We start from the raw sequence: 19,393 nt of genomic DNA on the forward strand, positions 1-19,393 counted from the left end.
TAAACAAACATAAGAAAAATGTATTTTTTAATTCAGTTGAATCAAGCTGAAATGACTGGATACGAGAATTGATAAGGATGTAGTTTCAAGGATTGGAGGGTTTCTGTTCTCTGAGGATCGTAGAACAGTTCACCTTTTTCACAATTGTGTATTGAAATTCATGCTTTCTTTAAAGTATTTATATAGTAGGTCATTTATTACATATTGTCTTACCTTGAACCTGATCAAGGCTGTGTGTTAAAGGCGTGATGACCAAGCATTTTAAAAGATTTCTCCCCTCTATTTACCATTTTCACAAGCCTTGTCAGGAAGCATCCTCCACCTACTACTGCTAATACACTTGTGCAAAATCTGACAGTGCCCTTCACTTTGTGACCTGACCGTCATATTGGAGTGATGTGACTTTCTGGTTTCCAGATCATAAAGCTCCCAATGCTTCTACATAGTGGCTTCATACTGGGTTGTGGCAAAGTGGGTGGTAGGGGGAACAGGTGTAGCAGTGATGCGGTGCAGGAATGACGGGCAGACAACTGTAATCCAGAAAACAAGCTTTTATTTTCCGTCCTGGTCTAGTGACCACAAATAATAAGCCCCGGCAATACACAACGATGTGTAAAGCTCGGGGCTGAAGAACACAGGTTGCAGTCCTGACAAAGGAAACAAAAACACGGTCACCCGTCTCGGGTGCGTGCAGTCGTGATGGTGGTGCGTGAATATACTTTATTCCGTGACAGTTCGTGAAGTGGTGATCCGGCTTGTGCTGGCCCAAGGCGACAGCTCCGGATGTGCGTTTAGCTGTCTAGTGATTTCAAAAGACACAGACAGTTAGTTTACAGAGACGAACAAACACAAACCCACACACACACAACTCTTTGCAGAGTAATACAGGGATTACGTCCTTCTCGGTCCTTGGCTTAACCCAAACGAAGGAAAAGAACAGCGTTACCCTGGCCCCTATATGTAATCCCGCATGATATCTTGGTAAACGGTTGCAGCTGCCTTATTACTTGCAGCTGCCCCTTGTTTACCTGTCAGATCAATACGGTCTTACAACAGAGTCTCGCTTCCTTCCAGGCTGACCCACTTTCCGGTCCCGGAAACGAACTGTCAGGCCAGCCCTTCCAGATACTTCTCCTCCCGTTCTTTAGCGCCCTCACAGGTCGGGAGGAAGATTTATCACCAGAACTCATTGTATTTCTGTCACATGGGTACACAGCTGTATTTTATGTTTTTTCTCAGTTAAATGAACCCGTTCATGACAGTTGCTTTAGAAACGTGCTGATGTCAGTGTAACACCCCCTCAGACAGAGGGCTTACAGCCAGGGGTGAAATAAACTAAGCTTTGAAACAGAAGGGTTCTTTTTAATATGTAGCCAGACTACGCCAGTTCAGTGTGATAAAGCACAGAACACAATATTAGATAATAGTTTATCAGGTTCAGATCTAAAATACAGGGATCAGTGTCACCAAGAACAACACATAGACAATATACATACGAAATCAATGGGAATGTATTTATATGACAGCATATTTAAAAGGAGCAGCAACACATTGTTCAAAATCCATATAGAGGACCACAACTATTCCATTCCCCAGCATGTAGTCAGTACAGATTTTCCATTAACAGGTCATCATGATTAAGATTAGTCAAAATAGTTATTTTAACAACCGCAATACTTCACATGTATAACAGTGCAATGTGCTTTATCTTAACAAGAACGCAAGAATGTAATGGAGGATGATAATAATAATAATAATAATAATAATAATAATAATAATAATAATAATAATAATAATAATAACACAAACACTGACCAGTGTAAAATCTTTGTCTGTGCAGAGGAGGGAACATCAGAGTGATTGAAAAATCAGTATCACAACATCTTACATTAGTTTTCGTACCATAGGTCAGCTACCGACAGGCTGAAACCTCTGAACTCACTTGCGCTCATTATTCACACCAGTATACAACTGTATATCAGCTGAATACTTATGAGGAAAGTCCATTCACAGGCCTGTTTCACTTCCCTCTTTTACTCTCCGTTTCAAACACCAAAACTGTGTTCCCACACCTGCACAAACAAAACCACAAAGAACAGACAGACACAGACCCCCAGGATGGCCATCCCGTTAGTAAGAGATCAAACAAAACTACAAAGAACAGACAGACACAGACCCCCAGGATGGCCATCCCGTTAGTAAGAGATCAAACAAAACCACAAAGAACAGACAGACACAGACCCCCAGGATGGCCATCCCGTTAGTAAGAGATCAAACAAAACCACAAAGAACAGACAGACACAGACCCCCAGGATGGCCATCCCATTAGTAAGAGATCAAACAAAACCACAAAGAACAGACAGACACAGACCCCCAGGATGGCCATCCCGTTAGTAAGAGATCAAACAAAACCACAAAGAACAGACAGACACAGACCCCCAGGATGGCCATCCCGTTAGTAAGAGATCAAACAAAACCACAAAGAACAGACAGACACAGACCCCCAGGATGGCCATCCCGTTAGTAAGAGATCAAACAAAACCACAAAGAACAGACAGACACAGACCCCCAGGATGGCCATCCCGTTAGTAAGAGATGTGGGCTATTTATATTCAGGTGAATAAAACTATCAATAATTCAATTAGTCGGTACCCAACAGGGCATATCAAGGGGACTGAGTGAAGAAGCTACTAGAAAGTGATACAGATTAGTTACAGTGTGTTAGACAACAAAATAAAAGGTGCACTAATCAAATCAATGTGTACAATTATACAAATAAAACATACAAGTGACAAACAAACACGTGAGAGATAACGGGGGTACTATTGACCCTGTTACAGCAGTGACTTCATATTCTCAGGGTTATGTGAACCCTTCTGTTCTGTTATTATCTCAATACAGTTCCAATACAGGTGGTGTCGAGGAGATATTAACCATTTCACTACCACATTGTGTAAGAAAACAAGGCCTGATATTTTCTATTGAGACCTGAGAGTAAAAATGACCAGACACGACAAACAATTTCAAACCACAGTAATCAGGTTTTATTATTAACATACAGGTACAATTATACAAAGAAATGCACTACTTCTAGAGTTTATGAATTAGCCCTGATACAGAGTAACTCTGGACAGTTTGTGTGTGTCAGCCCGTCTCCTGCATTTTCCAACTGTCCTGAGTTTAACATTGTAAAGCACACGTTACCCAAAACCCCATCCCACAATACATACATTCTCCAACCCCTACCCTCTGCTTGCATATTCCTCAGACATGCAGATCAGAGGAGGAGAGGAGGGAACGAGAGAGAGAGAGAGAGACAGAGACAGAGAGAGAGAGGCGGTAGGGAAAGAGTGAGAGAGATAGAAAGTCAGTTAGTCAATTAAATGATTATCAAAAGTATATTACAAATACTAAAATTGTTTAAGTACCAGCTGTTACAATTGTTTCAACCATTTTTTCACATATCCATTTTACTTCATTTTTAGAAACCATTTGATCTGATCTGACATTCCCCTTTGATTAAGCCCCTGGGCATGCCTTGTTTTTGTTCACTGTAATGGTAAGTAATATAGCGAGCTAATTGAAAGTGTGGATCTTGTGCCCAGTGCAGAGCTTGTTTTCTGAGCTGTGTGATTCTGTTGTTTCAGACGGAGTCCACACGCTGACATGTGCTCTCATGCTCCTCAACACGGATCTTCACGGACATGTAAGTACAGTAGTCTCGTTTCTATCCTGTATTGCTCTCTAAACTGCTGCATGCTGTGGATTTCTTTTTCCTTTGCATTTTGTAGGTAGCAGGCAGAGCAGCATTAATGCCTGGATCGGTACTAACCCGTCCACTATTCCACACTAATAATCCTTAGGTTAATGACTCAAGTCTGATTTTCAAAGCTTGGTAACTAGGGTAAATCTGAGATAGCTCACATACAATTCACTGGCATCCGCTCTCGAGTTCCTGGGTGTGGGATGGGAGGACGCCCCCTGAATCTTCAGTTCTGCTGAGCTGTGTGGGGAATTACTGCGGTAAAGGAAAGTAATTGGACATTCTTAATTGTGGAGAAAATCATTATTATTATGGTAAAGTAATTAGGTACTGAAAAAAAAAACCCATAACTTAGAAATGGTCTCCACTTAGCAAGCTTTGAAAAGCAGGCCCACACTGTGAGCACTTGCTACTAATACTTTCTGTCCTTCTCTTTATCTCTACCTGCTCCTGGATCCTTACTCCTTTTAACCACTTTCAGGTGGTAAGTGCAGCTCTGTCTCCTGTGTATCTCTTCTATCTGGTGTGTGTTAATACGTGTCCTTTTGTCGCTACGAAAGCAATGCATTCCACCTCACCTGTTTACCCAGTTTGTTTCGATCGTTGATCTGCATCAGATGATGTCAAGAAAAAGCAAACATCATATTTTCTGTGTAATATTATTTGGTAACACTTGACATTGTGTCTCTAACTACTGTGTAGTTACATAGTAGTTACTTAGTTAATACATGTGTACTTACACATACTTACAATATTATGCATAGTTACAATGTACTTAAAGAGTAAGTAGCCGGGTTCCAGAAAATTTAGCATTATACGGCCCCACATGTTGCTACAAGTGTTTAAATAACGTACCTGTAATTTTTCTTTTCATTGTTAACATCCTGACAACTTTTTACACTTATAACTTTAAAGTCTGTTTCAAAGCTCTTTTCAAAATGTCCGCTCTAGTGCACTGGGGTTTGAGATCTGTCCTCTAAATCACTGCAGGAAGAATGATTAAAAAAAAAAAAAACATAACAAGTGCTCTGGCTTTGCTGTTCCGTACCACATCATGGATCATTATTGCTGTGTTACCTGTTTGACAATGTGGGCAATAATCCTTACACTAATAGTGCACTAGAGCGGACATTTTAAAAATAGCTTTGAAACATACTTTAAAGTTCTGTGTAAAGTTATTTGGATGTTAACAATGAAAAGAAAAAATAACCATTGTGTTAACAGAATGTCCCCTGGGAAACAAACTCCCATTCATACTTTTGAATCTCTAACCCTGACCCTAACCCTAACCATTGTGTTACCAGCATGCCCCCTGGGAAACAAACCCCCATTCATACTTTTGAATCTCTAACCCTAACCCTAACCATTGTGTTAACAGAATGCCCCCTGGGAAACAAACCCCCATTCATACTTTTGAATCTCTAACCCTAACCCTAACCATTCTGTTAACAGCATGCCCCCTGGGAAACAAACTCCCATTCATACTTTTGAATCTCTAACCCTAACCCTAACCCTAACCATTGTGTTAACAGCATGTCCCCTGGGAAACAAACTCCCATTCATACTTTTGAATCTCTAACCCTAACCCTAACCCTAACCATTGTGTTAACAGCATGCCCCATGGGAAACAAACCCCCATTCATACTTTTGAATCTCTAACCCTAACCCTAACCATTGTGTTAACAGCATGTCCCCTGGGAAACAAACTCCCATTCATACTTTTGAATCTCTAACCCTAACCCTAACCCTAACCATTGTGTTAACAGCATGTCCCCTGGGAAACAAACTCCCATTCATACTTTTGAATCTCTTTTTTACCCCCGCTGCACATTAGATTCTAGTGATATAGGGGGGTGTCTGTCTTTCCGTTCATCCGTCCATCTGTAGGTCACTCTTATATTTTTTACATTTACCATTTATCCAATCATCATGAAACCTGGTATTGACATTGTTTAGCAGAAGTTATTGAGAGTATCTGATTTAGGGTTAAGGGGGGTGTCTGTGTGTCGTGCTTACATTGTTCATATGTTTGTGATAACATATTTCATTGCTAATTCTTATTCTGCAGTATTCTGTACATACTGTTGATATTCGTGTCATGGTCATCACCTTCTTTTTATCAGACTGATGGCTCTGATTTTGAATTCACAGCCATGGCGGGGGGTGTATGTTACTGACCTACGTGTTTAAATATGTAGTGCTTATGAAAAGGGAGGAGCAATGTGATGATCAGCAACCGATTCAGATGAGCTGACCATGTGTCTACAGTGCCCTACCTGGGTAGTGATCTACAGTGCCTACACTGTTCTGCATGCTAGTGCTATACAGTCAGTAACAAACACCAGGGACTTATCCTGATGAATGTTCTGTATTGCGTTGTCTAATTACCCATTTCATCTTACTGATACATTAACTGAGAGGGGTCACATATATGCTCTTAAATCTACCAGACAAACCTGTTCCATAGAGCTGTCTGTGCCATGGGTATACGAGCTGGAACTGAGGATCTGGACATGAAAAACATAATTACATGTCATAGTCATTTACAAGTAATGGTGTACACAGGAGCTAATAATATTAATAATGCAATGGTTTAGGTATCGTTTCAATACATCAGTATTAGAACACTTCAGAAATAATGCATTACTCTCATTTTACTGCTAGTAATCTTTATTAGAAGTACCAACGTTGATATGGAATAGATCTTTGTGATAGAATTAGTATTTTAAAGTAGTAAAGTAGTCTTGACCTCAAGTATGCACCTACTGTATGACATCACACCCTAGAGGACTGAGGTCAAATCAATTGATCTAAACAGTTGAGGATCTAAATGTCGTCAGCATTTAAATATGAAATGAGAGCCAAACCTGGCATTTTACACTACACACACGCACACACACACGCACACACACACGCACACACACACACACACACTCATGTTTGCATTCCTATATTTGTGGGGACTTCTCATTGACTCTTACTATATTTGTATTTACTATTTTTAACTTCAGTCAAACAAAACACCACACAAGTCAACAACAAATTAAATATTTTGGCAGTTTTTTTTTTTTTTTAAAGGCATATTTAGTTCTTAAAAAGGTGTTTTACAAAGTGGGGGTGTCCCCACAACGTCGCTTTTTCTGGATTTACTATCTTTGAAGATTCTGGCATTATTGTCACAGGCCCTGCTAATATTAATGAAACTTTCAAACTTCAGACACATTGATTTGTTTTATAAAGACCTTCTTTTTAACCAAGCACAGATGATAAAGTAACACTAGATACACGTATTGCAAGAGATGAAATAAAGAAAGCAATCAATTCATTACCAGTTGGCAAGACCCCTGGAGATGATGGCTTTCCATCATTCTATAAAATTACTATTGATTCTCTGACACTTATTTTTAAAGTATTGGATTTTTTCTTTAATAGAAATACCTTATCTATGCAGCAAGCACTAATAACGCTGATTCCCAAACCTAACAAGCACCTCCTAGATTACTGTAATTATCACCCTTAAATCAACCTGATTGCAAAAGTACAATTCTATCTTTTAGATTACAGAATGTAATTAATAAACAGAGATGGTAGGACAGATTGCAGTGAGTTTGTTGCTGTGTCTAAAACCAGGACAGACCATGCTTAAAGGTGACTTTATTAAAGTTTATAAACAGCAGTATAACAGTAATAATGGTGTGGCAGGGCAAAAGCCCTGCAAGTGTAAATAATGTATTGTATTGTTGTGTATGTATAGTTTAAATATATATATATAATAAGTGTGAACTAGATATGGCAGGTTTTTGCAGTTGTACATAAAGTTGTACATTTTTAAATTAAAGTTTGGCAGGGATGGGGTTAAATCCAACTCTGCCAAATCCATGTGCGGAATGTGGCTGGGGCTTAATTGACTAATTGATGTTCAATTAAGCCCAGCCACATGGTATAAAAAAAGGAGCTGGAATGCCAGTTCTTTTGTTCTAGTTTCAGCAAGCATGCAGCCTCACTACTATGTGGAGAGCCAGTGTGAGTGAGTTGCATAGGGATTAATTTAGGGGATTTTGATCCCATCAGAGTTTATTTTAGTGTGTCAGAGTATGTTCCGGAGCAGGACCTCCCTTTTAGTGCGAGCAGTGCTAATCCAGTGTTTGCTAAACCTTTGTTTTCAGCTGTTTTCTCACTGTGTTTTGTTTTGCATTTTTGGAGCACTTATTTTGACTCCACTCTGTCTGTGTATGTCCTCGTGCACCAGGGCTATCATTGCTGGTACCCTAGTGGCGGCCACCTGCCACAACATTTTGTTTATTTGAATAAAACCTGGACGCCTGAGTGGTGTTGTCAAATGCATCCCTCTGTCTCTCTCTCATCAGTCAGCGGACACCCACAACTAAAGTAGCAGGTACTAAGACCCCCTGTTACAGATGGTTATTATAATTTAGTTGCAGCTGAATGTCATAAAGGGGAAAACATTTTCTGAAATGAATGAGTGAGTCTACTGATTGTGAAAGCTGAGTGGCTGGTCAGGCTCAGGTCTGACACAATCAGAGCTTCCCCTCACAGCTCTGCAAGCTAGCGAGTGCACATCTGTCCTGACCTGAACATGCACAATGGCTTGCATGTTTGGGATACCATAATTACCCACAGCGGAACTGCAAAGCAAATACACAGGACTTGCAGGCACCTCGTAGTGAATGACAACGCTAGGAATGATTTGCATTTGAAAGGTTGTTATCTTCACACAATCCTCTTCCACGTCCTGTTGCTAATGTACCTTCTATGTTTCATTTCTACACCCGAGCATCTCTGAAACTGGTCAAGTGATGTCAGGCGGTTTAAGCAAACATACTTCAGACTTTTTTTCATTCAAATCTTTGTAATATTTATTAAAACATACAGTAAAACTGTTTTTTATTATTCCAGAATATTGGGAAGAAGATGTCCTGCCAACAGTTTATAACCAACCTGGATAGTCTGAACGAGGGAAACGATTTCCCAAAGGATTTGTTAAAGGTAATTTTAAAAATATACTTATTTTATGTACCGAAATGTTGGGGAATTCAACACACTGTTTGTCATTCCTGTAATGAGTTTGTTGTATTACACGTTTCTATGGATGATGCACACTGTTTTCGCGGCCCCTCTTCATCATCCTCAGAAATCTGTAAATGAGTGAGCGTTACACTTTGAAGACCATGGTGCTTTTCTTTATTGTCACAACCTTACAAGTGCACAATGCTACCCAAGGAATAGGAGCAAACGTAACTAGCATATATACCACATACCCCTCACAGCTCTGAAAGCATGCAAACCTCAATCCCCACCTGAACACCCCCTGCCGTTTAGTCCTCCACCTGTGTGCCAAACTGTGATACATTGGGCAGGGTTTTCAAAAGGTCATAAATGATAACTCCAGTGTTAATCAACAAATCGGTATGTAGCATTGATTTGGGCATTTTCAAGCGGTTGTTATGCCTATTTCGTTATTAAATAATTGTGCTAATACAATTTCAGAAATTAAAAGTATATAACTCACCTTGAAACAGTATTTAAGTTCTTTGGTGTTAAAAAAATAAATAAACACACTACAGTGTGGATTTGCTGGGAGTTGCAGCAGTAGCAGAAAATTACATTTCAGAGCTTGAGTGCGAGCCTGAGATTGACAGACCCCGGCTGCGACGCCCACGACACAGAGAGAGGGTGTACAGGACCAGGGTTCATTTCTTAGGTTTACCAGATGACGATCTAACTCGATTGCGTCTGTATAGGGAATTTTGTCGACCAACGTCAGACTCTGCGGGAGGACCTTGAATTGCCTATGAAAAGGGGCCGTGCCGTACCCCCGCATATGAAGGTGTTGGCTTGGCAGCATTGTGCTTCGATGTCTCTGGGTCATTTCAGAGGGTCACGGGTGACTTGATAAAGAGGGTTAACGATTATATCAGTATCCCACTTAATCAGGAGCAGCTTATATATTAAAAAGTGAGTTTTATGACATTGCTGGATTTCCCAGAATAACAGGAGCCATCGATTGCACACTCGTTGCTCTCAAATCATCGCAGCATCCATGCATATGTGAACAGGAAGGGGTTCCATTCATTAAGCGTGCAGGTGATTTGTGATGCATCCTATAACATCTGGAACGTATGTGCAAATTTCCCTGGCTCCTGTCATGACTCTTACATTTTGACACAATCTGTCATAATTTTAAAAGCTTAATATATATATGATGAAGTGTTACATACATGGTGTTTATATATAATAACTAACAACTACAAACACAAATAACACTTCATACGTATTTATTTGTAGCCTGCAATCGTACCTACTAAAATACATACACGAGTAAATTCCAACCAAGCCTACGTAGCCTTCACTTCATGAGCTGATAAGTCGACCACACCCACTGCCCCACAGACAAAAAAAAGGGATTTTTTTTTTCTTTTTAATGAAAAAAGATTGTAAAATGCACATTAATAACTGTGGCAAAATATCCCCCCGAATGAGGGTAAATGACTAGTGGGATTTAATTATAATTTATATGCATTTATTTTTTAATCTGTGCTGTTCGATTTATACCCACACGCCAGGTAATCGTAAACCAGCATTTTATATTTGAAGTGTTATATAAATGTACATTCTGCATGACAAAATGCACAATTTTACATGAAGTTTACAAATTATACACAATTAATATTCCCATTATTCTTTATTTCCATTTGGTTGCTGCTCGCTGGTGGGAGAGCTGTCTTCCTGTACATTATTTCCATAACAGCGAATTCTGCTTCAATTCATTTTTCTTGATCTCATTAACATGTATTTTGAGTAACAAGTTCTCCTTATCTAGTCAATGGGACAGGAAGTGATGTACGTGACCTGTGACAATTAAGCTTTTTAACAGGAAATGTGTTCATTAACAACCTCATCAACTCAATTTCAAAGCATTAACGGATTCATTTTATTAACAAATTCTGTTTGAAAATCACTTGCTACTAAAGCTGTCCTTACTATACCACGAGATCCATACAGTAACACTGATGTTTGAAAATCACTGGCTACTGAAGCTGTCCTTACTATACCACGAGATCCATACAGTAACACTGATGTTTGAAAATCACTGGCTACTGAAGCTGTCCTTACTATACCACGAGATCCATACAGTAACACTGATGTTTGAAAATCACTGGCTACTAAAGCTATCGTTACTATACCATGAACACTTTTAACATAAATAATAACAGATTTAAATGCTGGAACAGCTAGTCTTAATCAATAAATATTATATATTTTGTTACCACAATCCTCGGTTAATTCCAAAACAGAAAAGCGTGTTAACTGAAATCAGAAGCTTATTTTTAATAGAGAAACAACACAAAAATCTGGAGCCGTAGCCCATCATTCATATCTGACACGGGTGCAAGTTTCATGCAGGAAGCTCCATGTTTCTTTAGTGACTGGTTACTGCAGCTCTGGTTGTGTCTCTACACGGAAGAAGCTGTCTTCTGTTCCTGTTCTTGTTGAATTAATGCCCTGAAAAGGTACGCCATAATTCCAGTAACCTTCCAAGGATGACTTTTCTTAAATAATTAGCAACCTGCACTTTTTGGGTTATTTCAACACAGCAACTTCTGGGTCTTACCATGTTACTGGCTGAAACCATGTCAGTCAATTGGGGAAGTAGCTGGTTGGTTAATGACAGGAAAGAAACAATTAAAGGGGCAGGGCCACTTTTCCCCTCCAGGTGAAATGGTCAAGCAAGTGCAACATTATCTGAAAGCATGGCTTGCAAAAAGAGATTTCTTTAACCATGTGTAGGACATCATGTTTTAAAATAACAAATGCAATAGTGCTTATTTAATAATCTGACATTTGAGACATAGATAACACTGTGTAACACTTTTTTTTTTTTTTGGTTCCTGGGTAGTAAGTGTTATTTCCTAATTGCTTATGCCTCAAAAGTATAGAAAATGGCTATTATTCCCCACAAACTTTGCTTTTGTGACCAGGACAGTGATATTTTGAAATTTACCTATTTTCCAGAACATTCCAGATAGATTCAGTGCTGAGTAAACTTGGAGTAACTTCTAGAACTTTCTAGAACTTTCCAGTAATATAAATAGTAGTATCAATACAGGGGCCTTAAGCCCACCAGTTCAGTTTAGTTCCAGCTGCCTAAGTGGATACATATCTGCATTTTTCTGAGATGGCATCAAGAGGCTGCAAGCATCCGGCAGACGCATTTTGCTATGTCTGCGGCCAATTTATTAAGACAAGAGCGAAAAAGTACTCCGTGGCAGCATCTGCTAAGATGTGTGAGGCCTACAAGGCACATTTCGGCATACCTGTCGGGGATCAAGACAAACCCTGGGCACCTCATTTCACCTGCGAGCACTGCAAAAAAACTCTGGAAGGTAAGATGGACAATTGTTGCTCTGAATTTTATGTTATAGAATTTGTTAAAATTTTTAAAATTGTAAAAGTTTTCAATTTTAAAATGTTTTACAATTTTCAATGTTATTGAAAAAATATATCATATATGAAAAATGTTGCGAGAATCTCTTACACATTAGTCATGGGTGAAATAAATGTATTTTTGTAGGATGGTACAGAGGGGAAAAGAGAGCCATGAAGTTCGCTATCCCAAGAATTTGGCGGGAACCCACTGACCACTCAAGCAACTGCTACTTCTGCATGGTGGACCCTTCCAAACGTCGGACTGGCAAGAATGCACCTGCTATCACGTATCCGGACCTTCCTTCATCCATCGCCCCGGTGCCACAGTGCCATGAGCTCCACGTACCCACTCCTCCGGAGAGAGAGCAGCCGTCTTTAGAAGAGAGCAGCAAGTCAGAGAGCGAGGAAGACGTTGTAGATCCAGATGACAATTTCAGAGGTGGAGCTGAGGAGAGAAACTCATACTACCCCAACCAAAAAGACCTCAACGACTTGATTAGAGATCTTGGTCTCACCAAGTCCAATGCCGAGCTTTTGACGTCTAGGCTCAAGCAGTGGAACTTGTTGGATGAAAGTGTGCAAATCACAGATCAGAGGAAGCGTCACCAACCTTTTTCCAGCTTCTTCACCCATCAAGATGGGCTCTGCTTCTGCCACAATGTGACCAGTCTGTTCAAGGCAATCGGAATCGCCTGTAACCAGAATGAGTGGCGCCTCTTCATTGACAGCTCATCCAGGAGCCTCAAAGTCGTGCTGCTCCATAATGGTAACAAGTACCCGTCTCTTCCCCTGGCTCACTCGGTGCACCTCAAAGAGGATTACAACAGCATCAAGACCTTGCTGGACGCCTTGAAGTATGATGAGTACAGCTGGGAGGTCACTTCAAAATGGTGGCATTCCTGATGGGTCTCCAAGGCGGTTTTACCAAGTTTCCCTGCTATCTTTGCCTTTGGGACAGCAGGGAAACCAAGGCGCACTACCACAGGCGGGACTGGCCACAGCAGACCGAGTTCTCTGTGGGGAGGAACAACGTCAAGTGGGAGCCACTGGTGGACCCCCGGAAGGTGCTGATGCCACCACTGCACATCAAATTGGGCCTTATGAAACAATTTGTCAGAGCTCTAGATAAGGAGTCGGCAACCTTCAAGTACCTTCAAGACTTCTTCCCTAAGCTGTCTGAGGCAAAGGTCAAAGCCGGTGTCTTCGTCGGACCACAGATAAAGAAGATCCTGGAGTGCAATGAATTCCCCAAGAAATTCACTAGTAAGGAGAAAGCGGCTTGGAACAGCTTTGTCGCAGTGGTTTGGGGCTTCCTGGGCAATCACAAGGCCGAAAACTATGTGGAGCTGGTTGAGACTCTGGTGAAGAACTACGGCACAATGGGCTGTAGGATGTCCCTCAAAGTCCATATCCTTGATGCTCATCTTGATAAATTCAAGGAGAACATGGGAGCGTACACGGAGGAGCAAGGCTTCCACCAGGATATACTGGACTTTGAACGCCGCTACCAAGGACAGTATAACGAGAACATGATGGGAGACTACATTTGGGGGCTGATTTGTGAAAGTGATTTACAGTATAATCGTAAATCTCGAAAAACTACTCACTTCTAAATCTTTTGTAGTCATTTTTGTATTACTTTAGTATAAATACATGTTAATTTGGATTCATATGTTGTTTCTTTCTGACTTTATGTGAACGAAAAGACACAAATTCACCCGTTTTCTCATTGGAAATAGGTAAATTTCAAAATATCATAGTCCTGGTCACAAAAGCAAAGTTTGTGGGGAATAATAGCCATTTTCTATATTTTTGAGGCATAAGCAATTAGGAAATAACACTTACTACCCAGGAACAAAAATTGTGTTACATAGTGAAATCACTGGCTACTAAAGCTGTTGTTACAATACCACAAGTTCCATACGATAACACTGATGTTTGAAAATCCTGCCCATTGTGTGATGGTCCACTGGGGGCTAAGCTGAGACCACCAGAACACGTTTTACTGAGAATTCTGATTGGAACCCAGGCCTTTGAGGGGGGAAGGCATGAGATGCCAGTGCAGTCTTTTCAGGCCTGATTGTACCCATAATGAGAGTCCTGCGCTTGCCTTACAGTGCTGAGAATAAAGGGAAGATGAGTGCAATCAGCAAACAAGCAGAGTGACCTTTCAGAATTAGAACCTTCAGCAACATGAAGAAGCAGATCACTGTGACCTCTATTCACTGTATGCTCATGGATAAATCCAAGTCAGACAGGCAGACAGAGAGACAGATCTACTCAATAACTCACTAAAAAATATCCTTTTTAGGTTTCATCTTAAGAACGCTATTTAGAAATGCTGATATTCACAAAACACCCACTATTTTAAGATGTTTCTCCGGGTCTGAAGAATGCAGGTCTGCACATCCAGCTCACCTGTGGAAAGGGCCTGGTCCATGCTGCCTTCACAGGACTGCCTTGTGAAGAATGCAGGTCTCCACATCCACCTCACATGTGGAAAGGGCTGTGCTCCATGCTGCCTTCACAGGATTGCCTTGTGAAGAATGCAGGTCTGCACATCCAGCTCACCTGTGGAAAGGGCCTGGTCCATGCTGCCTTCACAGAACTGCCTTGTGAAGAATGCAGGTCTGCACATCCAGCTCACCTGTGGAAAGGGCCTGGCCCATGCTGCCTTCACAGGACTGCCTTGTGAAAAGAAATAGATAAATGTAAAGTAATGGGTTATATACACCTACAAACTGATTGTGACATACAGACGATTAGAGACAGACAGACAGACAAATAAGGTCCCTGCATATCCTCAGGTTATGATACACCCAACAGCTTGTCCTAAGCGAGTTTCATTACAATTGAACAAGCGGTACACTTTAAAATGACAGAAAGATGGCTTAAAACATTCCTTAAAACAGTCCTTTAAGTTCTATGAGCTCTTGATGATGATGAAAGAGGAAGAGAAAAAAAAAACAGTCGAGTTCCAGCTTCCTCCAGAAAAACTCCGCTCCCATGTCCTGCTCCTGTGCATCGATTTGCTATCTGAAATCTCATCAGATCTAATTCTATTAATGTATTCGTAGCTGAGCGCAGTGCTCAGGAGATGCGACAGGACGTGATGTGCTGTCAGCCCAGCTTGTTTGCTAATTGCAGACATCATTTTACTTCCTGACTGCTCTGATTTACTTTGCATTCTGTGGACTGCGCATAAAGTCTTACAGCCGCGCAGTGACTGCTAAACTCTAACAAGATTTAACTCCCACTAACCTAATTTGTTTGTGAATGTGCTGTCTGAAAAAAGTGTAGAGCCTGACTGATGATGGCCGGGTAAAACATTCCTGGCGAAATATATTCAAAGAAAAAAAAAAAACAGACAGCACAGATATAAATTGTATGTATGACAATGAACTTAGAAAAACAGACAGCACAGATATAAATTGTATGTATGACAATGAACTTAGAAAAACACAGCACAGATGTAAATTGTATGTATTACAGTGAACTTAGAAAAACAAATGCTTTATAAGATGAAAGCAATAATAGCACAAGGACTGTTTTATGAGCCAGTGCTACTAATACTGGTGTTCTAGCAGAACTATGGTATCAGATCAGTACCTGACACAATGCTACCATATAACAACCACTGTGCAATATGTGTTACAAATCCACCCTCATGCCTAATGTTTTAATCCTAGAAAGACTTGAGCGCAATATGCAGTGTAAAAAATGATTATTACATTAATTTCCCTATCCATTTGCCTATGTACAAACACATGTAGTAATACTGACGTATTTGATGAGTGACTGTATGCTACTCATATCTGACCCAGTTCATGTGTTTCTATAGTGGACCCAGCTGCATGAGCGCGGTCTGGATTCCAGCATGTTAGGTCATTGCTGAGGCAGTAGGTGCTGAATTTATAATATAGTAACCAGCTTAATTTGTTTCAACTCACTACAGCAACCCCTAGTGGCCAGGTACAGGGTGAGCTCAAACAGACACCTGCAGGGCTGGTCTTTGACCTCCAGGGGGTGGTAGCTATCCAGCATCCACTGCTTAGCTTGTGGGTGTAAAGGGGTGTTTGACTGAGTGGTGGCACCCACTTACCTTCAGTTCTCCTGAGCTGTTGTGGGGAGTTCCTACAGTGAGGAAAAAAATAGGGGGTAAAATAATTGGAGGCTCAAAATTAAGAAAGGCATCATATTTCACAAAAGATTCTTTTTTAAGTGCTTACGTCTCTGTTTGTCTTGGACGTATAGAGAATAAACTCACATAACAGGTCAGATTTATGGAATTATCTTGTTAGCTTCAACCACTGAAAGCAAAACTTCAAAACTTTGCATGTCAGTTATCCTTCCAATCTGGCCTTTCCTGTTTTATTTGTCTATATTGTGGCATTCTCCCCTTCATCTTTAATTTGTGTCTGTACTGTGACATTAATGCCATGTGATACAAGCAATCTGGTCCCTGGACATTTCATCTCATTGATATCCGTTACAAGTAAACACTATAAAAAACTCAAAGGATCTTTAGACCTGAATTAAGCATGGAGGGTTTATTGCTTATTAATAAACAGGGTTTAGCCATGTGACATTGAAATCCTTTTAAAATGAAAATGCTACACAAATTAGATTAGTTTAATATTTGTAGGAAGCAAATGCCAGTAAAAGGTTATTAAAGCTTTAATGATGATTGCTGATCAGTCAACACACTGACCGTCACATGCATATTAATGCATCTGGATTCCAGTGAGCCTTATTAATACAGGGGGAGAACACACTGACTGTCACATGCATATTAATGCATCTGGATTCCAGTGAGCCTTGTTAATACAGGGGGAGAACACACTGACCGTCACATGCATATTAATGCATCTGGATTCCAGTGAGCCTTGTTAATACAGGGGGAGAACACACTGACCATCACATGCATATTAATGCATCTGGATTCCAGTGAGCCTTGTTAATACAGGGGGAGACTTCTTGTGTCACTGCTGTAAACTTCAGTAAACGATGGGAGTGATTTATCATTTGGTATGTTGGTTTTATCCCCTTTATTTATCAGCTTGATAATCCACCAGAGGACCAAATCAGTTCATTAGCACAGTGTAATTTGTTTCATTTGAACACAGGAAATGTGAGCGAGATCACCTCATGAGTTTCCTCTTCTTAAATATCAACTGCCAGTGTGCTTTCATTTAATTAAAAACTGTACATATTTTAAAATGTGTAACTTGTACGGAGGAACAACATCCAAGTGTATATAATGAGGCTGTAATTACATCATGGGTGTCTGGTAATGTGATAAACCACAAGAGCAATCATCACGCTTGTTCATCGTACACTGCAGCCCTCCTCATGTCTGATTTCCTGAGTTGAGTGTGGAAGCATGTTAGCGTTGCTCAGTGCACTGAAGCCCTCCTTATGTCTGATTTTCTGAGTTGAGTGTGGAAGCATGTTAGCGTTGCTCAGTGCACTGAAGCCTTCCTCATGTCTGATTTCCTGAGTTGAGTGTGGAAGCATGTTAGCGTTGCTCAGTGCACTGAAGCCCTCCTCATGTCTGATTTCCTGAGTTGAGTGTGGAAGCATGTTAGCGTTGCTCAGTGCACTGAAGCCCTCCTCATGTCTGATTTCCTGAGTTGAATGTGGAAGCATGTTAGCGTTGCTCAGTGCACTGAAGCAACGCACAGTGCACAGTGCAAATGAGCATGCAAATTCAATGTGGTAAACTTTTATAAAGGAGTATGTTTGTGCAGATTGTGTCTGTATCTGAATACTGTTGATATTTCCTGAATTACGAATGGAGGAAATGCAGCACTCAGATTCCATTGCCTTGCTATTGCAATTACCAGCTGTGCTTGCAGGTTAATCACAAGGTTAATTATGAGGGAAATGAAACACAATATAAAACTAGAACTTCAATTACAAATAGATGGGTTATATCACACTTACATTGTAACCTATATCTTCCAAACCGATTGTCCAAATTTGATATAACTTTGTGTGGACATTTATTAAACAAGCTGTTCCACACACCATTAATGTACAAGTTTTGCATCACCTACGATTTTAGGATTGAGACATCATTAAAAAAAAAAAATATAAACGCTATATGAACATAGTTTAGATCTTTTATTTAACATCAGTGATCAAACTACAAAACTACAAAATGATATTGCCTACCGGAAGCCACAATAGTAGTACAGTATTTCATGTTAGAGGCAGCATTTCAGTACCGTTTTAAATGAACTGGATGGGATTTTTACCTTGGCTTTCACTGTTTTGATTGATAGCGTGCGCTGTACAGGGCAGTTGACTGGAGCACAAGCTAAAAATAAGTTGCATCTAAGGCTCTTAGGACCAGTGGACGACACACTTGACTTTTATTCTTGTTGATTTGGGAGTTTAAAGAAATAAGCTGTTTGACATTGTAATGCATTTTTTTATTTATTATATTTTATGTTATATCCTCCTCTGTGGTCTGGATTTGAACTGCTGATCCTTGGCACTAAAGGCAGACACGCTACAGTTTCCCTAAAGGGGAATCCCCCTAATAGATTTTGTAGTCATGTCTTTATGCACACATACAAATACAATGTGCCTATCCGGCCAGTAGGGGTCATTCATTACAATTTTATAAAGTTACAGGAAGCTTCTTTTTTTAAGCATGTAAAATAGAGAGATGAGAACCCTGCTAAGTCTTTACTTATTTGATCTTATTTGGACAGAAAATGTAATTATTTGTAACTTTGGGGCATAGTTCAAGGGAGGGAGCTAGGCCCACCCCCTGTCAATCTCCCTGTCAATCTCCCTGTCTACTCCCTGAAGCCACTTTTTTCACGTCTCTCTTTTCGTTTACCCCTTCCTCTCCTCCTTCCACTATGTTGCTCCACGAATGCGACGGTCTCCTCTGGGGGCAAGTAAAGCTCACTTCCCAACCATGGAGGTCCGGTCGCACCAGTTTCACCTCAGAGAAGGCAGTTCTCTGCAAGCCAGACATTCGTAGATCCTTTTCTCAATTTCTTCCCTGTGCTCTCTCTTTTCATCTGTTCTATTCTCCCCCTTGGGGGAAGCCAAGCTCGTCTCCCAGACAGCCTCACCTCCACAAGGACGGTTCACAGGGAGCCAGGGGGAGAACCCTGGCCTCTTCATCTTCTCCATTCTTTCAAGTCAAGGAAATGTTGGCGA

The 19,393-nt window shown here is 40.5% G+C and overlaps 1 protein-coding gene across 2 annotated transcripts in view; it reads left to right on the forward strand.

Annotated features, from left to right (window-relative positions):
* LOC117413302 (PH and SEC7 domain-containing protein 2-like) overlaps positions 1-19,393 on the forward strand; it is a 208,720-nt gene that overhangs the window by 149,903 nt on the left and 39,424 nt on the right. The window contains exons 1-3 of one of the 2 annotated variants that reach the window (XM_058996661.1): positions 3,486-3,559; positions 3,648-3,706; positions 8,681-8,770. In XM_058996661.1, the coding sequence (XP_058852644.1) occupies positions 3,677-3,706; positions 8,681-8,770 (120 nt within the window). In that variant the 5' untranslated portion in view covers positions 3,486-3,559; positions 3,648-3,676. Of the gene's footprint in view, positions 1-3,485; positions 3,560-3,647; positions 3,707-8,680; positions 8,771-19,393 lie in introns of those variants that run through there. The other variant, XM_058996660.1, reaches the window with a different exon arrangement.

Source organism: Acipenser ruthenus, chromosome 23, assembly GCF_902713425.1.
Source record: "Acipenser ruthenus chromosome 23, fAciRut3.2 maternal haplotype, whole genome shotgun sequence".
In the NCBI taxonomy this organism is placed as follows: Eukaryota; Metazoa; Chordata; class Actinopteri; order Acipenseriformes; family Acipenseridae; genus Acipenser; species Acipenser ruthenus.